This window comes from Lactuca saligna, chromosome 3 (genome assembly GCF_052625555.1).
Source record: "Lactuca saligna cultivar CGN05327 chromosome 3, ASM5262555v1, whole genome shotgun sequence".
Taxonomy (NCBI): domain Eukaryota; kingdom Viridiplantae; phylum Streptophyta; class Magnoliopsida; order Asterales; family Asteraceae; genus Lactuca; species Lactuca saligna.
Window position 1 is genome coordinate 69,619,750 of NC_136419.1, and position 15,497 is coordinate 69,635,246.

Here is a 15,497-nt window from a genome sequence, read left to right on the forward strand (position 1 = left end):
AGCACCTGTGGTTGATGCACATATATACATATATACATCCGATAGTCGAAACTCCCTCGTGAAGAATATCCGGAAAACCTGCAACCGTTGCAATTAATGGATTCTTCAAGAAGAGGCAACAATGGCGGACAACGTCCAAGTGGCAATCGGGAGTGGAACCAGCATACAAGTTTTAACAACATGCAGCGTCAGAGGGGCTTTCGTAGGGGTTTTGTGAATCGTGGAACCTCTCCACTTGTTTCAAATTCTTTCATGTCTCCACAAATGCATGTGCCAGTTCCCCCTTTTGGCAACAATTTCATGTATCCTGGTAAGCTTTTATTATTCAACTCTACATGTGGAATTAAACATGTTATGAATTTCTATACAAACTGGTTTTGATAAACGGGTTACATTTTCGAACCCCATCTCAACTTATTTATCACACGGGCTAACATTAGGTTGATGTATTTTTACAACCCTAACTTGTTAAATAAATAATTCATTTATATTTCATAATATGAAAAATACATCTAGTTAAATTAGTTAATAGTTGTTCAAAGTTAGAAAAAAGAAATCCAACTGCAAATACAAATTAGGTTTATGTATTTAATTTTTACAACCCTTTTTCTGTTTTGTTTGTATAATGCATTTTATGTACATGCAGATTTGGCCTCTTATGTTCAAGGTTCAACTCAATCTGCATCGCTGATGACACCGATGCAGTCTCCAGTGTCCTTACCTGTTCAAGATCAAGATTTGCATGAAAAGATTGTGAAACAAATTGATTATTATTTCAGGTTCTTTATAATCTCTCATATCTAAAACTTTTGTGGTGGTTTATAATTAGTTCAAAACAATTAACATCTTATTTCCCTTTGTTGCAGTGATGAGAGTTTGGTTAAAGATTTATACTTGCGACAAAAGATGGACGAACAAGGTTGGGTTCATGTCACTTTAATAGCAAACTTCAAGAAAGTAAGTATTATATACAAGATGCATAAATTGATGCATACACTTTTTTTGAAGCTTATGAGATTCAAACATGGGTCAACTCCATTTTAAAGTGTTTCATATAAAGTGATCACCATCATGCCACATTGATAATGGTCCCTTCATACACTCTCTTTTTTATGCTGCATTTGATATCAATTAATATCCCTGTTTTATTGCAGGTTTTGTGTTTAACTGACAATGTTAAGCTAATTCTTGATGTAATGCGGGCATCAAGAGCTGTGGAAGTGATGGTATGTATTAATCTTTTTCAAGTCATATCAAACATGTTCTAATTCATAAAAATATTAAATTCTATGTAACCATGTTATGGGACTTGATACTAAAATTCATTTTGTAGGGTGAGAAGATGAGGAAGCGAAATGATTGGATGAGATGGATTATCCCAAGTTCCATTAATGTTGAAAGCTGTCATGGTAATTCGGTATCGAATCGCAACATGGTGGAGGCTTCCATGGTTTTCAGGGGGCAACCATGGCTCAAATGAAGCTCGGGTACAAAAGAGAATAATGATGGAACATATGGTTTATAAGTAAAAGAATACGTTTTTCTTCCATTTTTTTTAAACGAGAAGATCTCGATGATGAATTATGTAGGGGATATCATGGATTTCTATGGCATATTGAAATTATGTTTTGAGATGTCCATTTAACACATACAAAACATGAAAATAATAATAATAATAATAATAATAATAATAATAATAATAAACAGAGAAAAAGGTGAAAAGAAGAAAAAAATGAATAAGACTTGAAACATAGAAAATCATATATTTAGTTTTTAACTTTGGAGAGTGGTTTCTTGGATGTTATGACTTTTCTTTGGATCTATGAAAATTATTAGATACGATTTTGTTTCTTTTTTTTTAGATGTTGGTTGGTTGTTTTCTAAAGGGTTGTTTTGCTTTTAATTTAATTAATAATGAAATTTATGGTTTAGACACTACATATATCGTTGTTTGTTTTTAATATCAATCTATAGACAATTATTTAAATGATTTCCAAACCAAAATCCTGCAATGCCTTTCAAAAATTATGAATATATGTGCATAGTTGGTCGAATCTATGCCAAAACACTACAAGAATAAACATCTATCCCGATGATATCTATTCCGATGACAACTTTCGTCGGTAAAAAATTTGTTGTGCCGACGACATGACGTCGGTATAGCGTTCTTTTTACTTTGACCAGATAGCATTGACCCGAGTCTCTATTCAGACAACTTGTCATCTCCATAGGTGCAGTAGGAATAAAAAACATTTTGGCGGTATACTAAAAACCTATGTTGACGACATGTGGTCGGTATATGTTACGAATTTTTTTAGTTTTGACTTGTTTATTTTCCTTGGTGTAAGAATTACTAACAACCTCTATATCGACGACATGTCGTTGAGATAAAAAATGGTGATCCGTATGACAGCGCTTTACCGACGACATGTCGTTTGGATAAAAACTGAAGATCCGTGTGACAGCTCTATACTGACGACATGTTGTCGGTATAGGGTTGTAGCCAATTAGAATGCAGTAGACATTTATTTCATTTGTAGAGATTGTTTCCTTAGCTCCTTCACCTCCCAACAAAGACTCATGCTTCAAAACCCTTGCTTTCCAACCACTACTCTTCACTTGTGACGACAACGACTTCTGGTAAGCTTACTAAATTTTGTTAATTTCATAGTTTTTTTTCACTGATTTGGTTGTTTTTTGGTGAAGTTGTGATCAGAGGACCACCTGACGACCCAACTTCTCCTTCCGGCCACCACAACCCACAAAACAGATAGCATATTTGATTTCTATTTTTTTAATGAATTGGTGTTTTTCTGATGACAACTAACCACCACCGGAGGACCATAGTATAAGCCGCCGACATGTCGTCAGAATAGGTATATAATAAAACTTTTTTTTTACATAAAAAATCACTCCCAACGATCCTTTGTAGACGACAAGTCGTTGGCATTGGTTTCTCTGTACCAACAACATTTATCCCAATGACATTTTCAATTTTACCGACAGGACTATTCCGACGACTTTGTACGGACGACATGTCGTCGGATAAGTGGTCCCGACGACCTGTCATCGGCATAGGGGTTGAAAATGTCATCTGTATAGACATCTTGTAATGAAATAATTCCAAAACCAAAGGTCGATTTTGAGTAAATTTTGAATACATTTGTTGTTGCTTTTTATATTTACAAAATCTGTATTATATGCTCTCATTTGAAACTTGAATCGTTGATCTTATTTTAATGAAAAATATTGCTACAGTGAAACACCCCGAGTTTAGAGGTGCAACTTCAGGGTGCTTGATCTAATTAAGGATGATCGACTCGGCGAGTCGAGTCACGATTTTGGTTGCGTGTTAAGTGACCAACTTGGTGAGTGGGCAGGTGGACTCGGCGAGTTGGCGTTGAAGGGAGAAAAACCCTAATCTGGAGTCTGTTCCATATATAAAGCACATTATAGCCACCCTCAGCCTCTTTACCTTCCCCTTTAGTTCCAGAAAACCCTAATTTCGTGTGATGCTTCATTGTTGGAAAGATTAGGGCTTAGAAGAGGAAATTGTGAAAGGAGCTTGGGAATTGGGAGTTAGCATCAAGAGGCTTGTAAAGATCTAGGATCTACATCAAAATTGTGCACATCTCTGAGGTAAGGAGCTCTTACCTTAAGCTATTTCCCTTGTGGTTCATCCTTGGTGGTTGTTTTGGGAGTTCCTCAAATTGTTTTGAGACCTATCTCGGATTTGGAGTTGGATCTGTGGTTGCTACTTCAGATCTAGACTCCTGATGGCCTAGAATGTCATAAAGCTTCAGTCTTTGAGTTGTTAGTGAAGCCGTTTGTCCTAAAAGTCTAGCCCTAAAGCATTTTGGGCTCATAGCTCCTGGAGTTCAAATAAAATTTGCCACTTTACGTGAGGAATGGCTTGTAGAAGGGTAGATCTAGGGATTTGAGCCCCTACATGGCTTGGAAAGCCTCTATATGGAATGAGAACTGAAGAGACTCGGCGAGTTCCATGGGTGAACTTGGCGAGTTGGATGAAGGTTGGCATGGACTCAACGAGTTGGAAGAACAACTCGGCGAGTCTGTTGAATATTGCCTTGGACTCGGCGAGTCTGGTTGTGGAGTCCTAACCTTTTTCTGGTTGAATGGTGAATCAGAGAGCTGAGGGATGACTTGGTGAGTTGAGCGAGAAGGGAATCAGAATTTTGGGACTCGGCGAGTCGACGGGGCGAATCGGCAAGTAGGGTCACACAGGAAGGTTGACTTTGACTGAGGACTTTGATTTTGACCAAGAGTTTACCAGTGGACTTCCAAGGGTACCTTGGTAATTATTCGTATTTATTGATTTCAATATTTTGGTATTGATCAGTGATGGAGTTCGTATCGGAGGTTGGAGCAACATGATCTTATCTCTTCAGTCAACAACTACGAGGTGACTTATCCTCACTATATCGACAGGGTCTAAGGCAGCAAGGTTGGCCCTTTATCAGATGGAAATCCGGGTAGTTGTTATGTTATTGATTTGCTATACGTTTGCATCCTGGTAGTTAGGATGGTATATGTTAGAGACCTGGTTAAGGTCGGAATCCTGGTATATAGGATGATGCTACGTTAGTGACCGGTTAGGTCGGTATCTTGGTTAGAGTGTGCTATATGTGTGATCTACTAGATACGTTGATTAGTGAGGAATTGCTATATGATTATATGTTTATGTGCACATGGTTGACTGGGGTTGGGTTGAGGCGGGTCCTGCTTTGTGTTGTAGGCCAACATACCCAAGACGGTCCGGATATCCCGAAGGCACATCGAGCGGTCCGATTAGGCTGTAGGCCCTACGAGGGTGGACCAGTCATACTGTAGACTCAGAGAGTGCTCCAAGTGGGTTAAAGGTCCGGTCCGGGCGGACCAACCACACTATAGACTCGATGTATATGGCTAGACTCGGATGGTGGACCAGGTGGACTAAAGGCCAAGTGCAGCGGATGAGTCACACAGTAGACCCGAAGTGCACGGTTGTTCTGTTTATGATATGATATGTTACGTGTATGGTATATATGGTTGGTGTTTTAGGGGTAACTCACTAAGCTTTCGGGCTTACAGTTTTCAGTGTATTGTTTCAGGTACTTCAGGAGATCGTGGCAATGCAAAGGCGTGATCGTACCGCTCCTCATGTTTTATGTGTTTATGATGTGGTTTTGGGAAATACTCTGATAATAAATGAATTTAAAACCTTTTTGTGTTAAATTAACGAATATGGCTTGCTTTTGAAAAGTTTAAATTGATTGGAAATTTTGGATGTTACAAGTTGGTATTTGTCACACCCCGAGACCGATGGTGGAAACGTTCCGGGGCGGAGGACGTTATGTAAAGTATCACAACCAATGTACATAGTAAGCATAGTAAACGCAAAACATTACAATACATAGGATCATTACATTTGTTTTAAAGTAGAAAAGCAAAGTAATACATATAGATACATAAGTTTAAACAAAAGTTAAGACGTGAATTCCATCTGCTCCGTCTTCTGCAAAAGGACGCGGGATACCTGTCTAAGGAGAACCTGAGAATACAAGGAGTTTAAAAATTAGCATAAAGTTGGTGAGTTCATAAGCGGTTTGTTTCTGAAAATGAACAAGTTTCCTTTAGTTTTCTGAAAAAGTTGTTATCCAAGAAAATCCCATATTTTCTTATAAGTAAAGTTTGTTTATCCATTTGTTACACAGTTTGGTTGAAAACAATTTGCTATCTGGTTACTACACGGTCTAGTTTAAAACGAGTTCTGTTATCCCAGGAAAAGCCCTTGTTTTCCTTAAAAGTTTGGAGTTGGTTACCGGTTCTGAATGTAATGTACAAGTATTGACCATACTTAAAGTATTTATGTGAAGTTTCCTGAAAGCCTGGTTATCCTTGAAATGTATGTTAGTTTTAACACATATATAAAACTATTATGTGGGAAGTAAACTAATTCTTAAAGTTATTAGCTTACTAATTTCATTATTACCAATATGTAAATCTCTATTATCTAAATTGCGAGTTCCATAACCATACGATAGACTAGATATGGCAATATGAAGTCTAGTATCATTTTATGACTTTTGTCACCCTTAAACCTTTCGGTTCGACTGTAGCTAGCAGCCAGGTGCGGGGTTGTCAATCCCGTATAGATCTATACACTCAAATCACACACTCCAATCCAGGAGATTTTGGTTACAGGGGCGGTCCTCCACTCGCGTATCTCTGTGGGGTGTTTCCGAGGACGTGTCTCCAATTATTAAGATTAACAAATTTACAAGTAATAATGTGAAAAATCCTGTTTGTGATTCTGGTTACAAAGGGGATCCTCCACTCGCGTATATCTATCGAGTGTTACCGAGGACGTGTTCTAAAGTTCTAGGTTGATGATTTTTAACATAAATGAAGTGGAAAAATCATTGGTAAAATATACAATATAACACTATATAATAAGGGTTACAATTAGTTTGAAAACTAACTCTGCAAGTCAAGTAGTTGGTTAATACGATTTCCAGGGTTAAAAGTATATGAAATACGAAACATTTCAAATGAAATAATAAGTTTAAGTACAATATATTCTTGTACTTTTGTTTGTATTCCCCCTGAAAACATTGAAAAACACGGAAAAGGTGTAGGGGTATGAACTCACCAGACGAGAAACGTGTCGGTTGGATGCTAAATGACAGATCAAGGCTTGAACGCGTGCGAGGTTCCTATGTAATATGAGGAAATACATAATTGTATCTAATTAGGCCTTGAACTACTAATCAATTGAGAATATACACTTTGAGGCGCGAAAACACTTTATTTCAAGTGTTAGGAGTGACTCGGGTAGCATCTAAGGGGGTGTATGGCCTGAATATGGAGTTTGCTCTTCACGATAAACTCCTAAGGGAGTTATCGGCCCTAAGACCATGTCCCCATGAGTTTACGGCTGTAAAATCATGGTGGGGGTGTTCTTGGGTGCATAATGGTCTTAAAACTCTTGTGGGGTAATGCTAGGCTTGGTTTTAAGGCATTGGAAGGGAATTTGAGCAACATATGGACCAATTATGGGGTTTACAGCAGTAAACTCGGAGTTTACGGCCGTAAAATCTCATGTTACTCATTCTTATTTTGTTTTGGTGATCCTAGGTTAAGTCCAAGTGTTTCTAGTCCAAAGTACAAGCCATGGAAGCAAGTTAGGGCACCATTTGACCACCACAAAGGAGTTTACGGCCCATGAATCATTCCTTTCGGGGGTTAACGGCCGTAATCTACGTAGGGGATGGTTTCTTGCATGTTTAAGGTCCCTAACACATTGTTGGATGATTCTAGACTTTATTTCAAGGCATAGGTGGTGTTTTAGGGGCATTTTAACACCTTAAAATGGGTTTAGGGCCTATGAAAAGGTGTTTACGGTCCAAGCATGTTCTTGGGCTGTAAACTCATGTTTAACCCTCAAATGTTATGGTTTTGGTGTTTTAAGTCCAGTATTGTAAGCCCCTAAGTCGTATATAAGCTCGAAAAGTGATTTGCAAGGGTTTTGAGGCTCAAAAACCCCATTTATCTGTGTTTGCGGCCTAAGGGTGTTCCAGGGCCGTAAACACATGTTTTTGGTCCTATTTCATGATTTAAACACGGATATGAAAGCTAAATGTGTTATGCTATGAGTTAGGAAGGATTACATACCAATTTGGGGCTTGAAATGGGTGATTTTGGATCAAGACTGGAATTTTGAGAGAGAGAGAGTAGAGAGAGAGAGTGTGGAAAAGATTCGAATGAATCCCACTCTACTTTAAATAGGGTTCAGGTTTGAGGCTCGGTGGAATTCTACCCGATACTAACGTTAAACGGGGCTTTTGGTCGTACCCGGTTAAGTTGTCGTAACCCGACGCGGTCGAAACTAAGGGAGTTTTCGGCCCTAAGACCATGTACCCATGAGTTTATGGCCGTAAACTCATGGTATGGGTGTTCTTGGGTTCTTAATGGTCTTAAAACGCTTGTGGGGTAATGCTAGGCTTGGTTTTAAAGCATTGGAAGGGAATTTGAGCAACATATGGACCAATTATGGAGTTTACGGCAGTAAACTAGGAGTTTACGGTCGTAAACTCTCATGTACTCATTCGTATTGTGTTTTGGTGATCCTAGGGTAAGTCCAAGTGTTTCTAGTCCAAAGTACAATCCATGGAAGGAAGTTAGGGCACCATTTGACCACCACAAAGCAGTTTGCAGCCCATGAACCATTCCTTGTAGGGGTTTACGGCCGTAATCTCCCTAGGGGATGGTTTCTTGCAGGTTTAAGGCCCATAACACATTGGTGGATGATTCTAGACTTTATTCAAAGGCTTAGGAGGTGTTTAAGGGGCATTTTAACACCTTAAAAGGGGTTTACGGCCTATGAAAGGGTGTTTACGGTCCAAGCATGTTCTTGGGCCGTAAACCCATGTTTACCCCTCAAATGTTAAGGTTTTGGTGTTCTAAGTCCAGTATTCTAAGCCCCGAAGTCATATTTAAGCTCCAAAAGTGATTTGGAATGGTTTTGAGGCTCCAAAACCCCATTTATGTGTGTTTGCAACCTAAGGGTGTTCCAGGTTTGTAATCACATGTTTTTGGTCGTATTTCATGATTTAAACATGGATTTGAAAGCTAAATGTGTTATACTATGAGTTAGGAAGGATTACATACCAATTTGGAGCTTGAAATGGGTGATTTCGGATCAAGACTTGAATTTTAAGACAGAGAGAGTAGAGAGAGAGAGAGTGGAAAAAATTCGAATGAAGCCCACTCTACTTTAAATAGGGTTCAGGTTTGAGGCTCGGTGGAATTCTACCCGATACTAACGTTAAACGGGGCTTTTGGTCGTATCCGATTAAGTTGTCGTAACCCAACGCGGTCGATACTAAAAGTGTTCCAATTAATAATTTGGGGTGTTTTCATGTGTTTCTAATGGGTTTGGACACTCACGAGGTCATTATAAAAGTCTTAAATTAAATGACCTAATCTAATATGTTAACAGAAAATTAAAAGATAGACAGGTTTTGCTGACAGGAACAGGTTATCGTGACGAAAATTTTTCGGGTTGTCACAATATTAGAGCCTTGGTTTGAGTGAATTGGAGGAACATTCGTGTGAATCCAGTCTCAAATCAAGGAGTGTTTGCAAAAACAAATTAAAAATGGTTTTCAAAAAATAAGTAAAAGAGGACGTAGAGGGTACGATCAGCCGAAGCCAGTAAGTTACCCCAAAATTACCATACAAGTTATTTGTTTATGTGATATGTTAGAACAACATGCTAGTGTTAGGCTAAGGATCTTCAGGAAGTGCATGATAGAGTTGCCTTATTTTGATGCCTGCTAGCCTAGGGTCTCCTTTTATGAGAGTTTCAGTGTTCCTCTAGGAGTGAGGATAGAGTGCTTACTGTGTTCGTTAGTGCTTGGGGCGTTGTTATGATACTTGAGACAAATATGGGTAGCTATGGAAGGTAGTTTGGGCCCGTACTACTGAAAACACAGGACCCATACTGTGACATCCCCAATTTTTACGGCCAGAAAAGACCGATTTTTGTTTATGCTTTATAAAAATCAGAGTGCTTCTTTTCATAAAAATATTACGGAATTTGTTCCCAGAAAAATACGATAAATACGTTATCAAAACATTTTCGAAGAAACGTATTTTATTTTTGTTAAAACGTTTGGGATGTCATCGTCAATACATAAACATAAGCATAAACGGAACTTACATTTATTTACACTAGTGATCTACATCTCTTTAATCTTTTAGTGTAATGTGACTTCATATCAACAGCTGTGATGTAAATAAACTGAGTGGGTCAGTTTGGGAAACCCTGTGAGTACATAGGGTTTTCAACCCACAATAATATAATTATTATGTTTAAACAATCAAACAATTAACCCAATTACCCATCCCCATTATCTTCTTTCATCTTAAGGATCTACCCTAACAATCAACTATTACTCGTTTATTTATTCCTAAGGATCATCCTAAGGAATAAACACGAAGTCCATCATTACCAAGGCTTATAGAATATATCTGGTGAACACGTAGTCGAAAACATCTGGTAAACACTTAGTTCAAAAGTAACTAGTGAACACACTTAGTTCAAAATACCTAGTGCACACACTCAGTTCAAAGATACGTAGTGAACACTCTCAGTTCAAAATACCTAATGAGCATCTAGTTCAAAAATACCTACAGGTTACGAGCTTACTAGCGTTCCACCGGACCGTCTAGTATCGTCCATGGTCATCATCTATACTCCACTAGATGACTGGATCACTAACAACATTGATGTCTCCCATCGTGTTATCACAAAACAACTATTTCATCTACCAATGTTTTACCCAACACATTTTGTAGATATAAAATACATATACACTTTAAATCATTTAAAACGTGTATAAAAATCTTTCACCCAACATAGACAACAAGTATTCAGACAATATGCACACACAACACGTAATTTATATTAAAATACTTCATATCTATGTGTCAGATGAAAGTGACTATGCACTCACTTGAAAGGTGGTGACTAGGCACTCGGACAGCGCTTTGATACTCTCAAAACAATTTTCCTTTGATAAAACCTAGTACCAATAGCACTAGGGTTTAGTCTAATGATAACCGCGACAAATTAATAGTCTGGCTATTATTATTATTATTATTATTATTATTATTATTATTATTATAAGCGTTAATAACACTCAATATAACTCATAATAATAGCCCAAATAATTATTTTAAGGACCTAATAACATTCCTATAATTATTTGAAAGCTATATTAAAAATTGCGTAAGCGTATCACACTTACAACGAATTTTATCGAAAACCGGACTTAATTGGAGCAGCTTCGAAACCGAAAGACACTTTTTCTCAGGACTCCGGGAGCCTCGAGGCTTCCCTCGGGAGCAAAGGGGTTTAACTAGGGCTTAGGGTGGTTTGGAACCTTAGAGAGAGAAAGAAACTAGAGATAGAATGAGAATTGATGTGGAAAATGCGGAGACCCTCACCCCCTTTTTATACCCAGCGAGGCCTCAAATTACGCTGGGCGTAGTCCTTGGCTACGCTGGGCGTTCCTTGGATAGGGATGCCAGCTTCGCACCAGCTGACTTGCACCCACTCAGAAGGATCAGACCGAAGTTACGCGGGGCGTAACTTCTTCGTACGCGGGGCGTAATAGCAAGGGTGACGCGTCAAGATCCGAAGCGAAGCCTTGGTCAACATGCAACGGTTGAGATTCAGCCACATCATCTCAGTTCGCAATTTTTCCTTCTCGACTTCTAAAATTCATAACTTTCGCATACGAGCTCCATTTTCGACGTTCTTTATATCCATATGAAGGTGGGATCGTACTCTACAACTTTCGTTTAGACTCCATCGACTACTTTTGAATCGATTTTAAATTTTATATTATTAACAAACCGGGACAGGATTGGTCCGTTAAATCCTCATAACTTCTTCATCCAACGTTCGTTTTCACCAATCTTTTTCTCGTTACGCTAATCTTAACGAGATCTTCGATTCTCATTTAGGTTGTGTCGGGTAAAAACCGCTCAATGTAATATTCAAATTTCGGGTTGTACACTGCTAATGTGAAACTTCGAAAAATCATAACTTCTTCATACGAAGTCAGATTTGGGCATTCTTTTTATTGATATTATTAGTTTAACATATTATACGACTTTCGTTTAGATTGCTAAGGCTAAATCTCACTCTATCGTAAATTCACTATTTACGTTTCCCGGTATCGTACCGATTCCATCGCGAAACTTCAATGGGTCATAACTTCTTCGTTATAACTCGGATTTCGGCGTTCTTTATATGTACGGAAACCTTGAGACATATTATACCCCTTGGTTAAGATTATTTATTCTAAATAATCTTTTGTCGAAAAGTCGTTTTCGACACCTATTGTCTCTAAATTGACTAGCCCGGATCTACGGGCGTTACAATTATCTCCCCCTTAGGATGATTATGTCCCGGAATCATTAACGAAAAAGGGCATTATAATAACTCCATACGTTATCTCTTCATCCTAGGTAATAATTATAACTTCTATATTCCTTCAAGTCTATCTCTTAGACTTGTTGACTGTAAGCAGTACTTAATCGTGCACCTGCTCTCTACGTCAGGTTAGACTCCAAATTATGATCTATCATCATGTGTTGCACGTTTAGACTCAGGTCTCTTAGAGTTAAATTCTAAAACAGACTATGCCTTCCTTCATGTTCCAATGTGATATAATCACACTTTAACATGTAGCATTTCTAGCTACCAACTTCTTTAACAACGAGCGCGATACTTCTATTGATCACTTTGATTTCAATCGTTTGGTTTAAGTTGTACGCTACATCAAACTTGGTTCTCTAAACTACGTAACATACTCATCGTAGTCGGACTCAATGTGATATGACCACTAGGGTCGAGATAACAACAATCTTCTTAGTCATTACCGAAATAATGGTAACGACATACTTGAATAAAACAAAATCAATTACTAGTTTCTTGGTAACCTTGTGACCTTCCCTGATCCAAGTGTGAGTCCTGTGCTTCCGGTAGTATAGGCCTCTAGTACCTTTCACACCTACTCATACTCGTCGCAAGTATTGTCTCGCAGTTTTCCTAGTTATTATCACAAAAACAATTTTTAACACATAAAAATGTGTCCAAAAAATCACAAAAGTTTCCCTAGACTCTGCTAGGACTTCTTCTATGCGTATCTTCAATCATCAATTCTGCTTCAGCTCGGTGGAAATGCCATACGATGGTTCAACTTCATGAATTACGCCAATCATTCCATTATCCTGCCAATCGAAGGTGTACTTTGGACATAATGTACTCCTCTAAACGTACTACATGACATATTCTAAAGGCAAGATACCACTCTTATTATATCTTTCGATAGGTGTCATTCACTATCGTAAGCCTTTTCATTTCCTCCACTTACTCAATTCTCTGTGAGTCCTTATCATGACATTCTATTCTCCAACGCAAGCGTTTGGTGTATCGAGACGAGAATATAGATAGAGGAAGAATTAGACGTGTATTCCTTCTTACTACTCAAAAAAGTTGCATGCTAGTTCTAATATCGTAATTGGACGTTTAGAAACCTGTGCACATAAAATTTCCAGATTCGATCGGAAAAAGACCATAGATCCGATCATATAATACATATCATAAATCATTTAGCACATAAAAGCATGTTAGGAATTTTCCCTAAATAAGCTAGTGCTTGTGTCAATTCAGGTGTAATATCTAAATTTTATTAGACACACTCCTCACAATCATTGCTTAGCATTATAAGTTTAAGTCTAGAAATAAATCCATATTTCTAGTTCGCTTAAACTAATGCTCTGATACCAACTGTGACATCCCCAATTTTTACAGCCAGAAAAGACCGATTTTTGTTTATGCTTTATAAAAATCAGAGTACTTCTTTTCATCAAAATATTGCAGAATTTGTTCCCAGAAAAATACGATAAATACGTTATCAAAACATTTTCGAAGAAACGTATTTTATTTTTGTTAAAACGTTTGGGGTGTCATCGTCAATACAGAAACATAAGCATAAATGGAACTTACATTTAATTACACTAGTGATCTACATCTCTTTAATCTCTCACTGTAATGTGACTTCATATCAACACCTGTGATGTAAATAAACTGAGTGGGTCAGGTTGGGAAACCTGGTGAGTACATAGGATTTTCAACCCTCAAGAATATAATTATTATGTTTAAACAATCAAATAATCAACCCAATTACCCATCCCCATTATCTTCTTTAGTCGTAAGGATCTACCCTAACAATCAACTATTCCTCGTTTATTTATTCCTAAGGATCATCCTAAGGAATCGACACGAAGTCCATCATTACCAAGGCTTATAGAATATATCTGGTGAACACGTAACCCAAAACATCTGGTAAACACTTAGTTCAAAAGTAACTAATGAACACACTTAGTTCAAAATACCTAGTGAACACACTCAGTTCAAAGATACGTAGTGAACACTCTCAGTTCAAAATACCTAATGAGCACCTAGTTCAAAAACACCTACAGGTTACGAGCATACTAGCGTTCCACCGAACCGTCTAGTATTGCCCATGGTCATCATCTATACTCCACTAGATGACTGGATCACTGACAACATTGATGTCTCCCATCGTGTTATCACAAAACAACTATTTCATCTACCCATGTTTTACCCAACACATTTTGTAGATATAAAATACATATACAGTTTAAATCATTTAAAACATGTATAAAAATCTTTCACCCAGCATAGACAGCAAGTATTCAGACAATATGCACACACAACATGTAATTTATATTAAAATACTTCATATCTATGTGTAAGATGAAAGGGACTATGCACTCACTTGAAAGGTGGTGACTTGGCACTTGGACATCGCTTCTATACTCTCAAAACGATTTTCCTTTGATAAAACCTAGTACCAATACAACTAGGGTTTAGTCTAACGATAACGGTGACAAATTAATAGTCGGACTATTATTATTATTATAAGCGTTAATAACATTCAATATAACTCATAATAATAGCCCAAATAATTATTTTAAGGACCTAATAACATTCCTATAATTATTTGAAAGCTATATTAAAAATTGCGTAAGCATAGCACACTTACAACGAATTTTATCGAAAACCGGAACTTAGTTGGAGCAGCGTTTCAAAACCGAAAGACACTTTTTCTCGGGACTCCGGGAGCCTCGGGGCTTCCCTCGGGAGTTAAGGGGTTTAACTAGGGCTTAATGGTGGTTTGGAACCTTAGAGAGAGAAAGAAACTACAGAGAGAATGAGAATTGGTGTGGAAAATGCAGAGACCCTCGCCCCCTTTTTATACCTAGAGAGGCCTCGGATTACGCTGGGCGTAGTCCTTGGCTACGCTGGGCGTAGTCCTTGGCTACGCTGGGCGTTCCTTGGATAGGGATGCCAGCTTCGCATCAGCTGGCTTGCACCCACTCGGAAGGATCAGACCGAAGTTACGCGGGGTGTAACTTCTTCGTACGTAGGTTGTAATAGCAAGGGTGACGCGTCAAGATCCGAAGCGAAGCCTTGGTCAACAAACAACGGCTGAGATTCAGCCACGTCATCTCAGTTTGCAATTTTTCCTTCTCGACTTCTAAAAATCATAAATTTCGCATACGAGCTCCGTTTTCAAGGTTCTTTATATCCACACGAAGGTAGGATCGTACTCTACAACTTTTTTTAGACTCCGTCGGCTAATTTTGACTCGATTTTCAATTTTATATTATTAACAGATTGGGACAGGATTGGTCCGTTAAATCCTCATAACTTCTTCATCCGACGTCCATTTTCACCCATCTTTTTCTTTTTACGCTACTGTTAATGAGATCTTCGATTCTCGTTTAGGTTGTGTCGGGTAAAAACCGCTCAATGTAATATTCAAATTTCGAGCTGTACACTGCTAATGTGAAGCATCGAAAAATCATAACTTCTTCATAAGAAATCAGAT

The 15,497-nt window shown here is 38.0% G+C and overlaps 1 protein-coding gene across 1 annotated transcript; it reads left to right on the top strand.

The window, feature by feature from the left end:
- Nucleotides 1-830: 830 nt before the first annotated feature.
- Nucleotides 831-1,604, top strand: LOC145033768 (la-related protein 1B-like). Its single transcript, XM_078982312.1, has 3 exons — nt 831-957; nt 1,155-1,226; nt 1,334-1,604. Exons 1-3 carry the CDS (start codon nt 907-909, stop codon nt 1,478-1,480), a joined length of 270 nt encoding a protein of 89 aa, XP_078838438.1. The 5' UTR covers nt 831-906; the 3' UTR covers nt 1,481-1,604.
- The last annotated feature ends 13,893 nt before the right edge of the window (nt 1,605-15,497 follow it).